Source organism: Plecotus auritus (genome assembly GCF_963455305.1).
Source record: "Plecotus auritus genome assembly, chromosome: 3".
NCBI classification, from domain to species: Eukaryota; Metazoa; Chordata; class Mammalia; order Chiroptera; family Vespertilionidae; genus Plecotus; species Plecotus auritus.
Window position 1 is genome coordinate 195,331,119 of NC_137772.1, and position 22,007 is coordinate 195,353,125.

The following is a 22,007-nucleotide window of genomic DNA, read 5'->3' on the forward strand; positions in this document are numbered from 1 at the left end:
TAAAGATAAAAATTATGAACAACAAAATGACATCAAATACATACCTACCAACAAGTGAATCTAAAAATCAAGTGAATAAAAAATCTAAAGAACAGAATGGACTGGTGAATATAATAGAATAAGGGACATAGAAAGGGAGTGGTCTGACAATTCTCAGGGGGAAGGGGGTGTGAGGGGTGCGGGAAGAGATTGGACAAAAAGCTTACACCTATGCATGAAGACAGTGGCAGGGGGTAAGGGCATGGGGTTGGGTGGGGAATCAGGTGGAGGGGAGCTATGGGGGGAAAAAAGAGGAACACCTGTAATAATCTGAACAATAAAGATTTACTAAAAAAAGAAAAAAAAAGAAAAAAGGGAATCTAGTCAATAGTGTTGTAATGACGGTATGATGCCAGGTAGGTACTGGAAATATCAGGGAACACTTTGTAAAGTATATGATTGTCTAACCACTATTCTGTAACTAATATAAAACCTGAAACTAATACAAAATAATATTGAATGTAAAGAAATGAAAATAGGAGTGACATTTTTATAAATTTCAAAGTTTAAATAAAGGCTGTAAAGGAAAGAAGGGGGAGAATAAAAATAGTGTTTTTCATTTTACCACTTTATTGTCTTTTCAGTACATGAAAAAGACAGTTGTCTTTATATGGTGCTTTTATACTTTTCTAAGTCATTATCTCATTTGATGCTCAAGGCAACTTAAAGACAAGATAATTATTCCCTCCACTATTCAAAGAAAGGAAATCTTGGTGTCTGGCCCCAATGATTCAATCATCAAGCCCTTATTGTAAAGCAGGGTTAATGAAATTTTCTGTGAAGGGTCATATCTATACTAATAAAAACCTTGGGGGTGATCAGGCCAGCAGGGGAGGGCAGTTGGGGGCGATCAGGCTGGCAGGGGAGCAGTTTAGGCATCAATCAGGCTGGCAGAGGAGCGGTTAGGGGCAATCAGGCAGGTAGGCAGGCAAGCGGTTAGGAGCCAGAGGTCCTGGCTTGTAAGAGGGATGTCCGACTGCCAGTTTAGGACCTATCCCTGTGGCCTAAACCAGCAGTCGGGCATCCCCCAAGGGGTCCAAGATTGGACAGGGTGCAGGCTGGGCTGAGGGACAACCCCCTCCACCCCCACCATGCACGAATTTTGTGCCCCAGGCCACTATTCTTAGAATAAAACTCTAAGTCTTTACCATACCCTACAAGGCCCTACAGAATTTGTTCCCCAACCTCTCCACCAGTTAATTCTCTGATCTCTCCTACTTCTGTCTCCCTTGCTTATTCATCTCCAGATACAATGGGCTCTTGGCTGTCCTTTCAAACCCCAGGAATGTTCCCTCCTCCAGGTCTACACCAGTGGTCCCCACCCATATTGGTAAGGCTCACTCCTCATCTCCTTCGAGGATTTGCTTACATGGCTCCTTTGAGTTCTTCTCCGACCACCTGTTTAAATTGCAGTTCCTCTTCAAAAGCATTTCCTGGTCTTCTAACGCCAATGATTTCTTTCTCTCCACAGTCCATGTCACCACCTGGCATACTGTTCATTTTACTCATTTATCTTTATTTATCATCCATTTGCCACTAGAATATAAGCTCCAGTGGAACCGTGATTATCACTTACTTTCCTGTCATCCAGGACAATTCCTGGAATAGCAGGCACTTAGAAAATCCTTGTGCAATAAATGAACAGCTAACTTGAACATAAAGACATAAATCTATATCTAAAAATTTGTAGATCTAACTAATGTGTTTCGAGTGTTGATTTCAAACCCTCCTCTCAGGAGTGACTGAAAAAAGTGCCCCATATTACCCTAGATATGTGAGAGAGCTGACCTCTCCCATTTCTCCTCTGTGTATCCTACTCTGGAGTCCCCTGGACTGGTCTCTGTTGTGGTCATGGAGGGAATTCTTAATTCTGCAGGCAAATGCTTAGATTTTACACTTTGAGTATTGTATCGTTTTAAAATATATTTTTATTGGTTTCAGAGGGGAAGGTAGAGGGAGAGAAAGATAGAAACATCAATGATGAGAGAGAATCATTGATTGACTGCCTCTTGCACGCTCCACACTGGGGATGGAGCCCACAACCCGGGCATGTGCCCTGACTGGGAATTGAATGGTGACCTCCTGGTTCATAGGTCAATGCTCAACCACTGAGCCATGCCGGCTGGGCTGAGTACTGTACCTTTATTAACTGTAAATCCACAGCTCTGATTGTTCCTTTTACATCCTAGAAGCCAAGGAAGGGAAACTGTCTTCTTGTGCTGGGTCCGGAGCCTATCTCAGCCACCAATGAGCACAAAGATGTCTCTAAATTTTTCTTGTTTGATTATTTTATGCCTAGGCAAGACTTTTATAGTATACATTTATGTATTTATTCAATTTGTTCTTTTGGTATAACCCATATTATTTACTTCAGATTCATCCAGGATGGCCTACTTAATATCACTATAGGTATTTTATGTGTCAGTTATATATAGTAAGGTCTCCCAAAGAACTCCTACCATTATGCATTGTTTCAGCCAGCAGGAAATTCTGTATCTGGTGGTTCTTGCTGATCTAGCTAAAAGAGACCGAATGACGCATTTCACTTTCAGGGGCTATTGCTGGGTTTGGATATTCCCTGGTACTATTAATAGTGCTTCAGGGAACACTCAGGTACAGTGAACATTTTTTTAAATTTCAGTTCAGTTCAATGTTTGCAGAAAGAAAGTCACATGCTGTCTGGTTCAGTTACAAGTCACTTGCCCCTCAGTGCCTCCTAAGTTCTAAACAGACCCACCCAGAGTGTTCAGTTGCTCATAAACACAGCACTGGCTCACAGCATACTTTTGTGCCTTTGTTTATGCTGCTTTCCCTGCCTGGCCAAACCGTTCATCCTTAAGATTCACCTCGAGTGAGAACCCTTTACCTGAGTCGACTTGGCCGAAATGCCTTCTTGTCCTTCTCTAGGATTCTCCACAATATTTGGAGCTTAGCTCTCTCTCCTACAGCAATTTCAGCATTATCTTAGAGTCTGCTGCATAAGTATATATGTCACACTCCACTCACGTCCCAAACTGTGAATCCCAAGGCATATGACTTCTTTATCCTTGTATCAGTCCACAATAATTAGCACCGTAAATGCTCAGCAACATTTGTTGAATGATTATGACCAATTGTATGAATGAATGAAATTGCATTCAATTGGGGAACATAATTCATTTGCATTTGTTCCCAGCTTATTGCCTTTAAAAATATGTCTGTGTGTAGCTTGAATTTTCCCTTTTTCCTCAGCAGACAGTACTATGTGCATGGCCAATTTGATGCAGGGGGGGGGGGGGGGAGGAAAATATACTATAGAGATTTAATTTTTTTTTAATTTTAAAGGAACAGGGTAGTTTGTTCCTTAACAAACTCTTGCATCTTTCTTTTTACATGTTCTCTTCGCTCTGCCCAAACTTCGGTCAAATTCCTCCAAAGGGTCTGCTGTAAACAATGATTTTGTGAGTAGTTGTGTGTTCTCTGCAGTGAAAACCCGCCTTGTTTTCTGTTGCTAGGCAACCCCATTCCAGCTGCCCTTGAAGAAATGTGCTGTGGTGGGAAATGGTGGGATTCTGAAGAAGAGTGGCTGTGGCCGTCAAATAGATGAAGCAAATTTTGTCATGCGGTAAGACAGAGCACCCACAGCGTGGCCCCTGCCTTTTCTCCCTTCTCCCCACCCCTCCCACAAGCCCCGGGGCCTTTGGAAATTAGTCGCTTGTGGTTAATCAGTTGTAGCTGCTCTTTAGCTTCTCTTCAAGTTCATACACAAATGAGTTCAGGAGAAGACCAGGGGGACAAGGGAACGTGTGTGCCCCCAGAAAGTACAAAGCTGAGAAAGGTTCAGAGGTCCTGGCAGACCCCCAGAGTGGAACATGCAGATTTTCTTTTAGATTACACAGTCGGGTGCCTAAAACTTTAAAAATTGTTCTGAAAACTAACTCTGCATGAATAAATATTTTAATGTATTCATGTCATTCTATACCATTTTCTTCTTTGCTTTTCACAAAAGCATTTGTAAGTGGCAGGTGGGATTTGATCTGTGCCTGAGGAGGAAAACTAGGGGGAAGGTGAGGGGATAAATTTGGAGCAAGGAGTAAGCTTTGGAATAAAGGACTGAGCAGAGTAGTGATGTGAGCATTGCTTTCAGCAGAAAATGGGAGGCTTCTGCAGCAGTGAGTAATGGAATCGCTAAGGCACATCCCACCAAGGGTACAGACCACCACACTGTACTAGCACCAACCTGTACTGTCGGGTGATTTTGACCAGAGTGAGGACAGCAAGTGATTGGATTGACACAATTGGGGGTTGTCTGAATGAAAGGAAAGAAGGATGGAGAGTGACAGCATGGAGGGTCCTGGCTGGAAAGCGTGTGAAGTGACACACCTAGAGTCTGGGCTGAATAGGAAGGGGAGACGAAAAGGAGAAAGGAAGGGAGGAGCCAAATGGGGCCAAATGATAGGGTTATTCAGAGCCTGGCAGGGGGTGCGGCCAGGATGGGGGAGAGGTGGAATGTAAGAGCTGAAGCCAAAGAATGGCCTGCTGGAGTGTATAATTTTGGAGTTTACCTTCTCCTGAATGCTCAGATGTGTTGTAGAAAAAGAAGACATTTGTTATTGAAAAAAATGAAGGCACTCAGAGGATGGAAAGCTGAGCAAAGGAAGGCAGTGGATTTGTTTTTTTGTGTTCATTTTGAAGGACAATAGGTGATGGTTTGAATGGGAAAAGGTAGCCAAGAGAACACCACACCACCTCTGAGCTAAGCAGAGTAGGGGAGAGGAAAGACTATTTGGGAGTGTTTCAGGAGAAGCCATATTTGTGGGCAGGACCCGATTTCCTCCCAGAGAACGAGAGTTGGGCGTCTGGAGAAACTGTTAATCTCAACGGCGAAGCCTGCAGCAGAATTTGGAAATCCTTCTATAGCCATGTTTCCTCCAGGCAGATGTCCTGCCCCAGTTTTTCCAGGGTAGAACTGCATTTTTCTCTCCATTGCAATTATTATTACTACTTTGGCAATATATACAAACAATAGGAACGTGGAGAAGATAAAAATATAGTTCTCTTCATTCAAGTCAATATGACTTCGGTTTATTGGGCACCTATACTGTAATTGGCCTTGGCCGGGTCTGGAAATGGTATGATGGACAATTCTATCATGGGCTTAAAACCTGGAGGTGTGCTGGTACTCTGGTGGGGTAATTCAGAGACAGACAGGGTGGGGCTGGGGGGCTAGGGGAGGGAGGTTTAGAGAGAGCTGGGACTTTCTGAGGAAGAGTGCTGTCTGGGATGAGCCATCCCATCCTGGGCACATGAGCAGCCTTTTGGGAGACTTTACTGTGGGAAAGACACCAAGGGCTGTGGCAATGTCCTGAGTCATGAGAGTGGCCCTGGGGTGGGGGGGCTGGAGACCTATTTAGGATGTAGGAGTGGAAACAATCGCCTGGAGAGCAGAGATAGAACAGAGACCCTGGGTCAGATTCAAGTACTCACTTCAGTACATTGGCATTAAGTAGAGGCTGAGAAGCCAGCAAGGAAAATAGAGAGGTGGGAGGGCAGGCCCTTGCCACAAACTAGCTGTGTAATCTACAGCAAGTCTTTTTTCCTTGGCTGGGCCTCAGCTTTCTAACGTATTTGGAGAAGTGGAAGCAGACAATTCCTCAAGCCTTACCACTGTAGAAACTTTGATTCTATCTGTGATTGTAGGACTATTGTGTAATTGTAACACAATTCATGTAGTCGTTTAAACCTTCAAATTGCTCTCAATTATAAATTAATTTGCTCTTTCCAAAGACTATGTAAGGAAGAAGGAATGGGTAATATTATACTCACAGATTCAGGGAAGTTAAGTGTCTTCAAGAGGTCTTAATGCAATGTAGAAGGAGGCAGTACAATCAATGTCTTTTTATATTATTCTCAAGTGCGTGTGTGTGTCACTATGTTTAGGAAGATGGTTGTTTTAAAGGTTACATGTGGAAGACTAGGCCCAAGCATCTTAGGGGGTTATCTAGGGGGGCCATATTTATTGAAAATAAACCAGACTAAGTTTGCTTTGTATATAATCTGGTATTGATATATTCAAGTTTAGAATTAATGAGTTCCTGTGATTAGAGTCCCAGCACAGTATGAAGAAGTATAATGTTCATAGATGGATGAGGGCAGTGAGGATTGAAAAAAATTCAAAGAAGATAGTATTATAGCTAGAGCTATGTGTGCATGTACCTTTGATTTAATTTCAAGAATAGTGCCATTTTCATAACATTTAATTTTTTAAAAAATCCTTGTTTATGGTTTACAATATGGAAGTCATTAAATGTTGATGAATTATTTTAAAATTATTTTTACTTGACCATTTATAGATCTATTTATAAATGGCTGCTTAATACACACTTTTGGGGAACCTTAGAAAATTGAGATAGTATCATATATTCAAGATTAAACATTAAGGAAATTTGATTAAAAAGGACATAGCCCTAACCGGTTTGGCTCAGTGGATATAGTGTTGGCCTGTGGACTGAAGGGTCCCAAGTTCAATTCCAGTCGAGGGCATGTACCTTGGTTGCAGGCACATCCCCAGTAGGGGGTGTGCAGGAGGCAACTGATGATGTTTCTCTCTCATCGATGTTTCTAACTCTCTATCCCTCTCCCTTTCTCTCTGTAAAAAATCAATAAAATATATTTAAAAAATGGTCAAAATTTAAAAAAACATAAAAAGGACATAGTACATCTGTTTCTAGACTATAAGGTGTCTGAATAGTTACAGCTATAGTTACAGTTATGGCCTTACCTGAACACAGTAATATACCAGAGCACAGTTCAAAATGTCTTTTAGGACTGGAGTATAGCAATGCTATAATTTTCTTTGGTTAGACATTTTCAAATACATCTAATGCCAAAAACTAATTTTCCATTTTTCAAAGTAAACATTGGCTCTGTAACCAAAAATAAGACTTTAAAAAATAATATTGTAGAATAAAATTTATCTGGAAGGTCTGCAAGACAGAGATAAGAGAGAAATTGGGTGGCTCAGGGATACATAATTGTGGTGCCTTTGAATATGCTAAAATGTGCATGTTTTGCATACTTACGTACATAAAGTTTAAAAAGTGATTTTAGGCCCTAGCCTGTTTGGCTCAGTGGGTAGAGCGTCGGCCTGTGGACCAAAGAGTCCAGGGTTCGATTCCGGGCTAAGAGCACGTACCTTGGTTGCAGGCTCTTCCCTGGCTCAGGCCCTGGTCGGGGCTCCTGCAGGAGGCAACCAATTGAGGTGTTTCTCTCACATTGATGTTTCCCTCTGTCTTTCCCTCTGTCTTCCACTCTCCCTAAAAATCAATGGAAAAATATCCTTGGGTGAGGATTAACTAAAAAAAAAAAGTGCTTTTAGCACCTTTTTTAAAGGTTGAACTCATTATGATTTTTTCCAAGGACATATTTTCAGTTTTGTTTGTATAGACTGACTTCTTGCTGTGAAAGATGAGTTTGTTGGTCCAGCCACACCGGCATGAACATGCAGTTCTGAAAATATTGAGGCCCTTCTGTGCTAGTACCAGTTAGTAAATATCAGCCACTGGACTCTCCCCAGGGCTCTCCCTCTCTCCTGGCTGCCCCATCCCACCCAGGACTAACCCCAAACCCCATCTCTCCGAGCTACAGGGGAAGGGGGCTCTGTTCCCCTCTCCCAGACGCCTTCCACACCGCACCACTTCGCCCCAAGCAGCTTAGTTTCCATCTGTTTTATATAATGGCCGTCAGGTAAGGCTTTGTTTGCAGAAAGTATTCGGTGTGAAAACCGTTTGAAAACCCCTGCTCAAGGTCAGCCCTCAGGCCCTTGCAAGTTTGCACAGTCCGGGATTTCTGAGAATGAAGGCCTTTCTCCCAAGCACACTAAGCTCCTTATGAAGTCAAGTGCACGTCTGCATCCTGCTGTAATTACCTTGCATCCAAATGGGCAACAGACACAGGCTGAGGATATGGAGGCGACCCCTGAGCCGGCTCCAAATCAGATGAGGCAGAAGGTGCTGGAGCCCAAGCTCAAGTGGAGGCGGCAGGAAGGGAGTGGGCTTTGCTCCATGCCCAGCCCTGTGCCAGATGCTCAGGGTCCAGATCCTCTCCAATCCTATGAGAGGTGTTTTCTTTACTCCCTTTCCTTCCTCTCTCCTTCCCGTCCTTCTGGATTTACTGAGCACCTGACTGTGCCAGGGACTGGGGTACAAAGGCAAAGCTAGCATCCCCAAGACCTCACCGCCCCGGGGCGTAAGAGCATCATCCAAAAAACAGCTGTGACTGGGGTGGGTGCAGGATGCAGGGGGAGCCCCAAGTGACCCAGGGAAGGTTGTCCAGTGGAGATAAAGCCAAGCTTGGATTTGAAGGATGGGGAAGGGCATTCAAGGTGGAGGAAACTGCATGTGCGAAGGCAGGGAGGCAGGAAACAGCCTGCCTGGTCTGGGAACTGTGGAAGGGCGATGGAGCCCAGATCCAGGAAATCTGCTGGTTGAGGTTGGGGTCCCATAACCCACTACCTGGACCCTCTGCCTCCTTGACCTCCTTTGCTCCTGGCTGCCGGGCCAGGAAGAGGCCCCGCCTACCTGCACAAAAGGAGGCTTTGAAGCTGAGAGGAGTGAGGAAGGAGGGGCCAGCTGGTGTGTATTTTTGGATTGCTTCTCAGAAATCTCCTCCTCCTCCTCCTCCTCCTCCTCCTCCTCCTCCTCCTCCTCCTCCTCCTCCTCCTCTTCCTCCTCCTACACATGGCAGCTGGGGGAACCGCCTGTGAGCTGGGCTGAGTTGAGGGGGAGATGGGCTGGGGGTAGAGACCTCTGCTCCCCCTCTCTGAGCCTCAGTTTTGGCATCTAGAACATGGGCACGACAACCCAGTTGCTGGCTCCTGTCAACCCAAGTGCTCCAGGAAGCAGAGGGCCAGGCTGGATTCCTTAGGGGGAAGGCCTGGGAGGTCAGGGGCTGGGGAGTACCCTGCATCATCCTGCAGCACGGGGCTTGGCAAGGTGGTGAGGAGTCACGTAGCCTGTACTTCCCACCAAGCAGCCTGCCCTGGTGTGCCCATTGCACTGTCACTGCCGAGGAGCCCCTAGGGGAGTGGGAGATAAGGCCGAGGCACAGACACGGGGATGAATCTCCCTGTGAGCCCCTGCAGTGAGAGGTCTAGGGGGTCTCCCCTGGTGGGGTACAGGGCTCAGCTATTCCCAGAACCCAGTCAAAGCCCCAAAAGGAGGGGCAAGGAGGGGTCTATTTCCTGGGGCTGCTGCTCAGATGACTACAGACTGGCCTACACAAACAGGAAGCTCTCCCCTTCTGGGGCCAGAATCTGAAATCAGGGTGTCTGGGGCTGTGCTCCCTGGGAGGGCTCCAGGGGAGGGTCCTTCCTGCCTCTTCAGCTTCTGGGGACTCCTGGCCATTTCCATTCAATCTTCACATGACCCCTCTTCCGTCCTCACGTGACTTCTCGTGCCTTAGGATTTTTTATTTTATTTTAATTTAAAGATTCCTCGCCACCTTATTCCCCACTCATCTCCACTCCCCAATTCAAAGAATATTTCATTTTTCATCAGTTCTATGATCACATCTTTTAGGTTCGTGAGCCAAGTTACTAAGACACTTTAGCCATTAATATCTGTTAATTGTGACAACAAGCAATAACGCCAATTTTGAAACACTTTTACACAATTATGCCTTATTAGAAACAATTTGTCTGTCTTAAATGTGCCTTTTATGTAAATCTTTGTAATGATCAGTTTAGGAGTTGAGCAGCTAAAATTATAATGTGCTTTTTCTGAGAAAGGAGCTACAGGGAAGTGTCAAAGACATTGCACTTGAAGAGAAAGTTGTCCCAGAAGAACTTAAAGCAGATATTCACACGAAAATATAATTTCATTACTTTATAGGAATGCATTTATAAAAGGTTATCTTTATTGCTTTAAGCATTTCCCTCTGCTGTAGGATTTGGCAGTCAGTACCTTCAGTTTCTCTTGAGCGTTTACCCTATGGTAGAAGGTACGAAGGAACCTAGACATCCGAGGCATGGATCTACCCACAAGGAACACACAGAAAAACAAAGTATTTGCTTCATTTAATAATGACAAGGCAGGTTGACAGCACTCTTTAGCAATATTCAAATTTTATAGTTTTAATGTAAACTGGTTGATTTTCAAATGTTATGAAGGACTATCAAGATCAAAGCTTCTTCAAGAGACAAATGTCCAGATTTTAGCCTGTGTTTGCAAAGATCAATTAAATCAAAAGACCACAGTCAGCCCACGGCCGGATGAGCCTGGTTTCTAATGTATCAGCTCACTCCCTCATAAGGGTCCTCAGAAACCACATGGGATGTCATGTGACTGCTAGGCTGGAGATGCTTCAAGAGCAGGCTCTGAGACTTGGCTTCCCCCAGGCTCCCCGCAGTGTTTGTTCTCAGTGGACACTCAGAAGTCACTGACTAGCTGACTAATCTGTGGGTAGCTGCCACAAAAACCAGTATCTCATTACCAAAGAGCAGATGAAAGGAAGACTCTAAATCAACTGAGACAGGTTTCCACCTAAGATGCCCTGATGCAGGAGGAGTCACAGGGTAAGAGACAACACCAGGGAACTCGAGCTGATCAGCTGAGTGGGTGCCCGGAAAATTCCATGTCCTGGGGAAAATTTGTTTGGGAAAAGTTTATTAGTTGGGGAACTGCAGAGACATTAATATTTGTAAGACCTCGTTACCTACAAACAAACAATGCTCTAGTTTGTTGAAGTAATAGAAGTTAGTGATGCCCTGATGTGGTAGGAGTCAGGTTAGAGATATGGGTGCAGAGGAGAAACTAGGACACAGTAATAAAATAAAACCTAGTGGAAACTAGATTCATTTGAGATTGTCATAAGTAATAGATGTGTATTTAATTACATTGACATGCTATTTCTGATATGTGATATTTTTGAGCTTTTACTATGTGTGGGACATAAAGGCAGGGGCTATTTATATATTTCTCCTTTTAATCTTTACAACAACCTTATTGGAAAGGAAGACACTATCTTCATTTGTCTAATGGGGAAACTGAGGCCAGGCAGATGAATTAACTAGTCTAATTTTCCCCTGGCAGAAAGCCATGAGATTTGGATTTGCAATTGCCATATTTTCCACTGTACACATTCACAAGACATAGCCACGAAATGCAAACCAGAGTGTGTGTGTGTGTGTGTGTGTGTGTGTGTGTGTGTGTGTGTGAGAGAGAGAGAGAGAGAGAGAGAGAGAGAGAGAGAGAGTTATTTCCTTCACCAGGAAAACATATTCTTTTCCTTGGCTGATCTGGGATGGTGGAAAATCATTTCATTTCTCTAGATGACGGATCACTATGACTTCATCAGTAGTCAACCCATACATTGGTCACGTACACAAAAGGGAGACCTGCATTGATTTAGCACATTATAACGGTACATTCAAGGCAGGTTTAGCCCTGAATGTACTATTATAATTTAGAATTTGGAAAAAAAGAGAAAAACACAAACAAATACAATTCCTCCCTGTCTCTTGAGGTTCAGAGGTATGCAGAGTACAGTGTAGGGCCTGTGTCCTCTCGTGCCCCACACTCTCCTGAGCTGCAATTTCAGGTCTAACACTCCCTGTCCTCCCACCTCAAAAATACTTTGAGTGGAATAAATTCATTCCAGTTATTTCTCTTTCCTTTTATAGATCATTTACTTCTGCAGCTGATGTTTTCTTTCTTCTAAAACAGGACTAGTTTTTATGACAGTGTTTTGAAGGCGCTGATAGTCATCTGATGTCCATTAAAAGGGAGAGGTGATAAAAGTTACTTGTGAATTGAGCTAGACTTAGTAAAATTTCTATTTGTTGTGATAACTGACAGTTTGAAGGTAGGTAAATCATTCTAAAATGTTTGTTTTTGTTTCCCTAGATGCAATCTTCCTCCCTTGTCAAGTGAATACACTAAAGATGTTGGATCCAAAAGTCATCTAGTGACAGCTAACCCCAGCATAATTCGGCAAAGGTAAGCATTTATGACTTCTGTTGGTGAGGAACTAGAGAGGAAGGCTTTTGAAGTATTAAACATCTAAAGAGAATGAGCATAACTCAGTTTAGGAAACAAAGAAGGACACCATCTGGACAGGCAGGAAGGATGAAGAAGGGAATTGTAAATAAACTAGCCAGGATTATGGGAATCCAAACACTATTTCATGCTTCTGCAGGGATTCTGTTTCTTGCCTTCAGAGAGGGTAGAAAAAAACATGAGGACCCATTGTTTTGCTCAAAGAAGCAACACAATATCCTGCTTACTCATTACTACTACTTTCCAATTTGTTGGCTTCGGTCCCAATTCATTGATTGGCATTGATTGTTGAACTGAATTAATATCAGTTTTATTAAGAAAAATGATCAATCTACTGCATATGCGTGCATAAAAATAACAATATTGTCAGAATGTATAGGAGTGTATGATGATATTATTTTATATTATATCAATCAGATATGGGAAAACAAAATGGAAAATTCTTGCTCTAGTATTGATTCCAGAAATTTTGGCAGCTGCTCTGGGAGCTTCTGTATGTCAGTCTCTAGTTGATGAAGCCCATCAGTAGGCTGTTTCTCCAAGGACTGTTCATTGTGGAGAATGACTCAATCTCTGTGAAAAGAGGAGTCAGATGTTGCCTTTAGACTCTCTTGGGGAGCTAGCAATTCAGAGTGAAATATCCAGACGTCTGGCTCTGGTGCTTGTCATCCAAGGAAGTCCTATGCAAGTGGCCAGCACTTATGTGTCACTTTTTAAACACTGTTGCACTACTTGTTTTGGTTCTTAAGTAAGTATTCCCATAAAATAGAAGTCTATAAATACAACCAAATAATTTTTAATTTTGAGGGATATTGTGAAATTACCTTTCCAAACGTACCATTTACTTCCTCTTCGGTAATGGGTAAAACTGCCTGTTTCTTAATCCTAATTATGTATTGTTAACCTTTAAATTTTTGCCAGTTTGTTGGGTGAAAAATGGTACATTATTTACTTACTTAATATGTACTTTTCTGAATACAAGAAGGGCTGAGTGGGTATTGGCTATTAGCACTTCTATGAATTGCCTATTTGTATTTCTTGTTTATTTGTGTTTTTAAAATATTTTCCATTTGATTAGAGGAACTGTTTATAATATAGATATTAAATCTTTGTTTGCTACTATGCAACATATGTTTTCTCTTACTCTGTCACATATCTTTTAACTTATGTCCTGTCAGAGCTTAACACTTTTTATATAATTTGTTAATCTTTTCCTTTATGTTTTCTTCTTATAAAAAAAAAATCTTTCCTTGGGTGATCTTTCATATCCACATCTCCTCCAATGAGAAAGTATTATATTGCATTTATCTAGTAAATTTATGGTTTCATTTTTCATATTTAAAAAATTTAGTCCATGTGAATATATTTATTTTTATAACAATAATTTTATTGTTTTCAACAAAGACATGTTCATTATCAGAATTTAAAACAAAAGAGAAAAGTACAAAGAAGGTAAACAACAAATCATCCCAAACCTGCCCATTTAAAAATAATGGTAATTAATATTAGGTAAATTTTTTTCAGATATTTCATGTTCTTCAGAACTTTGAAGTTATTGTTTTATTATCTTCTTAGGTTCTAGTGTTGCCAATCAGAAGTCTAATAGAAATCTATTTTTTTTTGTTCGAGGGAAATCTTTTCTATCTCCACTGATAACTTTTTAAAAACTTATTTTTATCATTTAAATTCAGACAGTTTACCAACATTTATCTTAGATGGGTCTTTTTAAATTCATGTTGCTTAGCACATTAGTGAGAGGTTCTTTTAGTTGGAAGACTTGAGAATTTAGTGGTGAAGATTCTGCATTCTAAGATGACTTGGGTTTACTCCCTGTTCACCCACTTACGGGCTGTGTGAGCATGGCTAAGTTACTTAACAGTATCTCCATCAGCTTCCTCATTTGTAAAGCAGGGATAATACTTTTATTATAGTGAATTACACTACATATGTATTTATATGTAAATATGTGCATATATAGGGCATCCCCCAAAATGTAAATACACACTTTGAATAAATATAAAGGCAGTGGATATTAAAATACATTTTATTTTCAAAATTGAGCTATCAGCTATTAAAGTGTGTATACATTTTTTGGGCCCACCTATCTGTGTATGTGCATATATCCTATCTAATAAAAGAGTAATATGCAAATTAACCATCACTCTGCTACACCCACAAGCCATGCCCACAAGCCAATCAGGAGTGAATATGCAAATAAACCCAACCAAGATGGCTACGGCCACAGAGAGCAGGAGGGAGGCTTGGGTTTTCCCCGGCGATGGAGGAAGCAAAGCTTTCTGCCTGCCCTTGCTGGCCTACGCCTCCACTCAAGGCTACAAAGTTTCAATGATAGAAGATACATAAACCCAAACAGAAATGGCAGCAGCCACGGAGGTGGAAAGAGCAGGAGGCTTGGGTTTCCCCGGCAATGGAGGAAGCCAAGCTTCTGCAGCCCTGGCCGGCCCAGGCCTCCGCTTAAGGCTACAAAGTTTCAATTATAGAAGATACATAAATCCCAGCAGAAATGGCTGCCACCACAGAGCAAGCAGAAGGCTTGGCTCCGCTCCAGGCTACAAAGTTTCAATTGTAGAAGATAAATAAACCCCAGATACCAGGGCCTCCGCTTGGGTCGCCGGGGGGGCATGGCCGGCCTGCAAACCACCACAGGCCCCTCACCCAGGCTGCCCCATGCCCCAAGGGAACCCCCACCCTGATCCGGGACACCCTTCAGGACAAACCAGCTGACCCCTACCCATGCACCAGGCCTCTATCCTATCTAATAAAAGAGTAATATGCAGATTGACCATCACTCCAACACATAAGATGGCTGCCCCCATGTGGTCAAAGATCCTGCCCCGATGTGGACACAAGATGGCCACCACAAGATGGCCAGCAGGGGAGGGCAGTTGTGGGCAATCAGGCCAGCAGGGGAGGGCAGTTGGGAGGGACCAGGCCTGCAAGGGAGGGCAGTTGGGGGCGATCAAGCCTGCAGGGGAGGGCAGTTAGGGGTGACCAAGCCAGCAGAGGAGGGAAGTTGTGGGCAACCAGGCCTGCAGGGAAAGGCAGTTGCGAGGGACCCAGGGCTGCAGGGGAGAGCAGTTGGGGGGGACCAGGCCTGCAGGGGAGGGCATTTTGGGGGGACCAGGCCTGCAGGGGAGGGCAGTTAGGGGTGACCAGGCCTGCAGGGGAGGGCAGTTAGGGGTGACCAGGCCTGCAGGGGAGGGCAGTTAGGGGCAAACAGGCTGGCAGGGGAGCAGTTAGGCATCAATCAGGCTGGCAGGGGAGTGGTTAGGGGGTGATCAGGCTGGCAGGCAGAAGTGGTTAGGGGCAATCAGGAAGGCAGGCAGGTGAGCAGTTGGGAGCCAGCAGTCCTGGATTGTGAGAGGAATGTTCGACTGCCCGTTTAGGCCCGATCCCACCGGACATCCCTCGAGGGGTCCCAGATTGAAGAGGGTGCAGGCTGGGCTGAGGGACACCCCTCCCGCCCCCGTGCACGAATTTCATGCACCAGGCCTCTAGTATCTATATATTTTAATTATATATAATGCTTAGAACAGTGCCTGGTATACTGTAAACACTATATAAGTGTTAGCTATCATTAGTGTTATTTTTTATCTCTGAACATTCTTTCTCTCTGAGATTTGGAAATATGGAAGCATGGGACAGTTAGTTTTTAAAATGTCACTGAAGCCCTGGCTGGTGTGGCTCAGGTGTTGGTTGGGTGTTGTCCTGTGCACTGAAAGATTGCCAGTTTGATTTCTGGCCAGGGCACATGCCCAAGACTGTGGGCTCAATCCTGGTAGGCAGCTGATCGATGTTATGCTCTCACAGTGATGTTTATATCTATCTTTCCCCTTTTCTCTTCTTCTCTCTCTAAAAACCAATAAACTAGTCTTTAAAAATATGTCACTGAAAATAAAAAATGACAGTCAAATTTGTGAATCAATAAATTGAATGACCAAAAATTAGCTTGATACTTTTTAGGGTGATTTGTTTTTGATGTAGCTAATGTAGAAGGAGAAAATAAAACATCAGTCTCTTAAAGTTTAATTATTGACCCTTACTCAACTCTTGAATGTGTTTGTTTATTTATTTATTTATTTACTTTTCATGGGGGTCTGATCAGGAAGATGACAGAAAATCACCAGTGATGATGGTGTCTCTTTACTTCAGTTACGTGTGTTGGGGTTCTGGGGATCCCAAGGATGTGTAGTTTTTAAATTTGGGATGAGTTTGTCCCAGGTTCAAGAGAATGAACAAAAAGGCAAGAGAACTTACAGAAGTATTTTTTACAAATAATTACAGATACAGAAGAAATTCCCAAAAAAGTATGGGAAGTTCCTAAGTACTCTTCATTCAGTTTCCCCCAATAGAAACATATTGCATGACCATAATATATTACTTTAACTATTATTTTGATTTGGGAATAACTTTTAAGAAGGAATAAATGTTCTTGTGAAGTGAAATGAGACATCCAAGGGTAAAAGATTCTGTTTCCCTAACTGCATATGTGGAGTTGAGGGGAAGACTTTAAAAGGAAAGTGAACAAGAATATTTAGAGCAAGATGAAAGGAGAGAGAGAGAGATTGTGTTATTGAGAAAAATTATGAAAAGTAAAGGAGAAAGGATAGGGTAAACAAATACTTAAGAGGAAAAATAAACCTGTTGGTTAAGACTTATGTTCAACATAAACAATTAATACAAGGCAAGTAAGAATCATTATGATTACAAATCATTATGATTAATCATTTAGTCAACATTTCCATGTGCTAGATTATGTGCTACTTATACACATTGCAACATTTACTCCTCAAAACAATCCTAATAGGTAGAATATTTTAAATATGTATTTACAGAAAAAGGAAATGTGATGTGGTAAGTTTAGTCACCTGCTCATACTCATAGTTGCTAGTAATCATTCTGGGACTTCACCCAGACATAGCTCAATCCAAAACCCATGCTCCTAATCAGTGACCATCACTCCAGGTGATCTTTCCAGGTGATCCATGCATTGTACAAGGAAACAATTGAGTTTTCATAAGGGACAAGTTATTTTGGAAAGTGAAATTCTTTTTCACTTAAAAAATGTATTCAATGTAGCAAGGTATTTGGATTAAAAATCAAAATGGCCGAAACCGGTTTGGCTCAGTGGATAGAGTGTCGGCCTGCGGACTGAAGGGTCCCGGGTTCGATTCCGGTCAAGGGCATGTACCTTGGTTGCGGGCACATCCCCAGTAGGGGGTGTGCAGGAGGTAGCTGATCGATGTTTCTCTCTCATTGATGTTTCTAGCTCTCTATCCCTCTCCCTTCCTCTCTGTAAAATATCAATAAAATATATTTTAAAAAAATCAAAATGAATATAACTATTCTATTTTGTGAAATAAGGAAATGATATACCATTACAATAGCATCAAGTAATACGATGTACTTAACAAACAAAAAAGCAAGCATTCTATGGAAATATTTTGGAATTTTATTGAGACATTTCAGACAACCTGACTAAATGTATGGATATACCATATCCATGACTAAAAGACTCAGTATTGTAAAGGCATCAGTCCTATCAAAATTGGTCTATAGATTCATTGAAATTCCAATAACAACCTCAATACTGTCGTGTGTGTATAACTTGACAAGTTGAAATGCAGAGCCAAGAATATCAAAGAAGCTCTTGAAGAAAAAAATGGTTGGAGAAGTTGCTCTATCAGATATTATAATCCAGTACCTATATATAGCTATTATAATTAAGACAATGTGATATTGGTGCAGAGATAAACAAACTGATCAGTTAAACAGAACAGGGGCCCCTTAATCAGATCCACATGCATAGAGACTCTTAATATATGACAGAGGTAATATTGTAGATCAATGAGAAAAGGAAAAACTTTTCAAAATGATGTTAAGACAGTTAGGTGTCTATTTGGAACAAATGAAATTATATTTCTACCTCATAACTTATACAAAGCATTGTTTCTAGATAGTGGAGACCTAAACTTGAAAAGCAAAGGAAATCTTGTAGGAAACAGAACAGGCCTTGTAATTTCTTAAATAAATAGCGCTAATTGAAAGGAAAATACTGATAAGTTTCATTTATTAAAATAAGGAACTTTTATTCCTAAGAAGACATTCTAAAAGCAGAGCAAGTACAACCACATTATAGAAGATGACAACTAACAAAGGACTTGCATTCAGAATATATGAATAACTCATATTTAATTTAGAAAGAAATTAATATTAACAACAGAAATCCCAATAAAATATGTCAGAACCAGACTTCAGAGTGCTAGTCTAAATAACAAGTAAATGAATGAATATATGCTCAACCTCATTAATATTCAGACAAATGCAAATAAATATTCTAATGAGGCATTATTCCATATCCATCAGGTTGGCAGCAATTGTTTCAGCTGTTGGTGAGGAAGCAACAGACAGTATCATATATGCTAGTTGGAGTGAATATAGTTACAACCACTTTGGAATGCATTTTGACATTATCTAGTGGAGTTGAAGATATACATACCCCATACCTTAGCAGTTCCATTCCTAGGAATATACCCTAGAGAAAAACAACAGTAACTATAAGGGAGAAGTGCATAATAATTGTTTATAGTAGTTAAAATCTAAAATAATTACAACACTTACCAGTGTGGCTCAGTTTTTGGAGTGTTGTCCCACTCACGGGTTCAATTCCCAGGCAGGGCACATGCCTGGATTGAGGTTCGGTCCTGGTTGGGTCATGTATGAAAGGCAACCAATTGATGTTTCTCTCTCACATTGATGTTTCTCTCTCTGTGTGTCTCTCATCTCCCTTTCTCTAAAGTCAGTGAGCATATTCTCGAGTGAGGATTAAAATAAATAAATAAATAAAATAGTTGATTCTACCGCTGTGCATTAGTGATAGAATGAATAAATAGGAAAATCTTTACATAACAGAATACTTTATAGCAATGAACTATACAACTACCCATAATAAAATGGATGAAATTCACAGACTTAATGTTGAGAGAAAAAAAAAGTGAGTCATACAAAATACAGTAGAACTTCATATAAAGGTAAAAATAAAACTAACAGTATGGTGTAGGGACACATACAGAGCAAGTAAAACTATGAAGAACAGCCGTGGTCCTTCCAAGGGGAAGGAGAGTACTGGACTGGGCAAGTTTTTTATTCATGTCTTGTACAGTCTTCTCTCAAAGCTGTCCAAACCCAAGATGTTGGCAGTGTCTTGCGCTTTCATGTGACTGAAAATTAAACTCATTGGGCAAAGCTGTGCAGTGGAAATGCTAGGTCCACTAATTTTCAGCTGTCCTCCAAAGCCTTGATTCTTATAAAAAATACTCCACTGAGATTTATAAGCACTACGAGTTTTCACTACAAAATTCTCTTTAAAAAATATCAGTATCAAGATAAAACAGGCTTGCCCAGCCGGGGTGACTCAGTGGTTGAGCGTTGACCTACGAGGTCATGGTTCGATTCCCAGTCAGGGCACATGCCTGGGTTGCAGGCTCGATCCCCAGTGGGTTCCTGTGGGAGGCAGCCAATTGATGTTTCTCTGTCATCAAAGTTTCTATCTCTCTATCCCTTCCTTTCCCCTCTCTCTAAAATAAATAAAAACATATTTAAAAAAAGATAAAATAGGCTTGAGAAAAATTAAATATATATGAGGCCATAAGATTATGGTACAAAAAATAAGGTTAGAGAACTTAATATTTCTTGATGAATTTAACAGAAATTACTATCACTTTTGTTAGGATACCTGTTTAAATGCATTCTTATTTTTTGAAAAACAGCTGTATTGAGGTATAATTGATATTCAAAAAAACTGCACATGTTTAATGTATACACTTTGATGAGTTTGGGCCCATGTATACACCTGTGATACTGTCCACAATTACGGTAATAAATATATCCATCACCTCCAAAAGTTTCCTTGTACCCTTGTTTGTGTGTATGTGTATGTGGTGTGGTAGCAACACTTAACATGAGGTATATCATCTCAGTAAGTTGTTATTCAATGGGTGTAAAATGTGTTCTCCTTGACAGTACCCAGAACAAAAAGATCAGTTAGGATGCCTGCGACACAAGATGAGAAAAGGCTCTGATAGCATTTTTATGGGCTGGGAGGAGAGAGGCTGTTCTAATATAGCTGGAGAGTTCTTTTTTGGATGTTCAGTTACTATTGTCCTCTTCCTTTCTTCACTGGGTTTTGCAGGTGGATGGCAGCAAGGATCCATGCATACGGTTACACTTTATCAACATACCAACTAACCTAATGGGTTTTAAACATTTTTGTTCAAATATGCCTTACAAGAATGTTTTAAATCCATCTTTATTTCATTGATCATTTTTAAATCACCTGATTTTTTGGCTACAAATATAAATTGCTGGTGACCTAACTGGTTTGGCTCGGTGGATAGAGCGTCGGCCTGCAGACTCAAGGGTCCCAGGTTCGATTCCGGTCAAGGGCATGTACCTTGGTTGCAGGCACATCCCCAGAAGGGAGTGTGCAGGAGGCAGCTGATCAATGTTTCTATCTCATCGATGTTTCAAACTTTCTATCCCTCTCCCTTCCGCTCTGTAAGAAAATCAATAAAATATATTTAAAAAAATAAAAAGTTTAAAAAAAAAGATAAATTGCTGGCAAGAATGCATGTTCAGGGCATTATATACTGTGCATAGGCTTTAAATATATACTGTCAAATCTGAGAAATACAGATTTAACTCTTCTGATGTTCCATATCCTCGTAGCAATGTCAGTAATCTTTGTCAAATTGATTCAGTAAGTTGAGTTGACTTTGTGTCAGGAAAGGCAGACTACTTTTTAATTCAAGTACATGCTAAAATGTAACCCCATATAATCATCTCATTTTTGAACTCTAATTATTGACTCTATAAATAAAGTAAGGAAATTGCCAAGAGTTGGTCCCCTGAATAAAATAAGGCACAGCCTCTTTCTGTTTCTTATTTTTTTAAAGATGTTTTTGCTTTCTCTCGGGGACACTGCCTCAGGAGCTATGTATCTTGGAAATATTTTTTTTGTTTGGTGGTCTGGTGGTTTTTACACTCTGGGGAAATGCATCCTTGTAGTATTTGGGATAATAAGAGGTATGCTTTTATTTTGTAAAGTGGAAAAGGGAAAATTATGAAAGTAGAGTTTGGAAAAGAGAAAGCTGTTTAGACTGTCAGATTAGTCCCCAGCAGATGTTTTAGAAAAGTATCTATGTAGAAGTGGAAGACTTGGAAATTCCTGGGGGAAGAGGGAGATTAAGATTCAAGTGTCACAAGAACCAAGATGCAGAAACACTCCTTCAACTAATACCTTTTGAAATCTGCTCTGGAACAGGGAATGCAAAGTTGAGTAAAACGTGACTCACACACTAGTTACTCACAGTCAGTAGACATTGCCAAGCTCTTGGGGTCTACCTAAGGGGCTTTAGGACTTCCTTGAACCCCTTCTACAATTTATGCAAAATTTTCATGGATGTGCATGTAAGCATCTTTAATTATACAAAAAAGGTTTAAAGTTGATTGGCCGAGACTGAGTCATTATATGATAGCATGATCTAAAAGAAGAAATCAGAATTCTCAAAGCTTATTTCTCAATTTGCAATAGAGTTGAAACCTCAGTAGCCATTTTTCTTATTACAGCAGTTCTATACATATTTGGACAAATGATTGTAAAAAGATAAAAACTTGAACTAAGTTGACCTATCATGACATTAAGAATTCATTTTTAAATATGAAGGCTCTAACTTGGGAAAGATTGTTATTTGTAGCCACTAAAACAGAGCAGCAGGATTCTGAAGGTGTGTGTTTCTATACAGGCATATTAGAGAAAATAGTATGCGTGTGAGCAGCTTGGGGTAAGAATCTCTTACCTGTGCCCTTGAGGTCCCAGCAAGTTGTTTGGCACACAGGACATGCACAGTATTT

The 22,007-nt window shown here is 41.2% G+C and overlaps 1 protein-coding gene across 2 annotated transcripts in view; it reads left to right on the forward strand.

Annotated features, from left to right (window-relative positions):
• ST8SIA1 (ST8 alpha-N-acetyl-neuraminide alpha-2,8-sialyltransferase 1) overlaps positions 1-22,007 on the forward strand; it is a 152,495-nt gene that overhangs the window by 91,143 nt on the left and 39,345 nt on the right. Inside the window, exons 3-4 of one of the 2 annotated variants that reach the window (XM_080661271.1) lie at positions 3,534-3,643; positions 11,922-12,014. In XM_080661271.1, coding sequence (XP_080517397.1) covers positions 3,534-3,643; positions 11,922-12,014 — 203 coding nt within the window. The remainder of the gene's footprint in view (positions 1-3,533; positions 3,644-11,921; positions 12,015-22,007) is intronic. The other variant, XM_080661272.1, reaches the window with a different exon arrangement.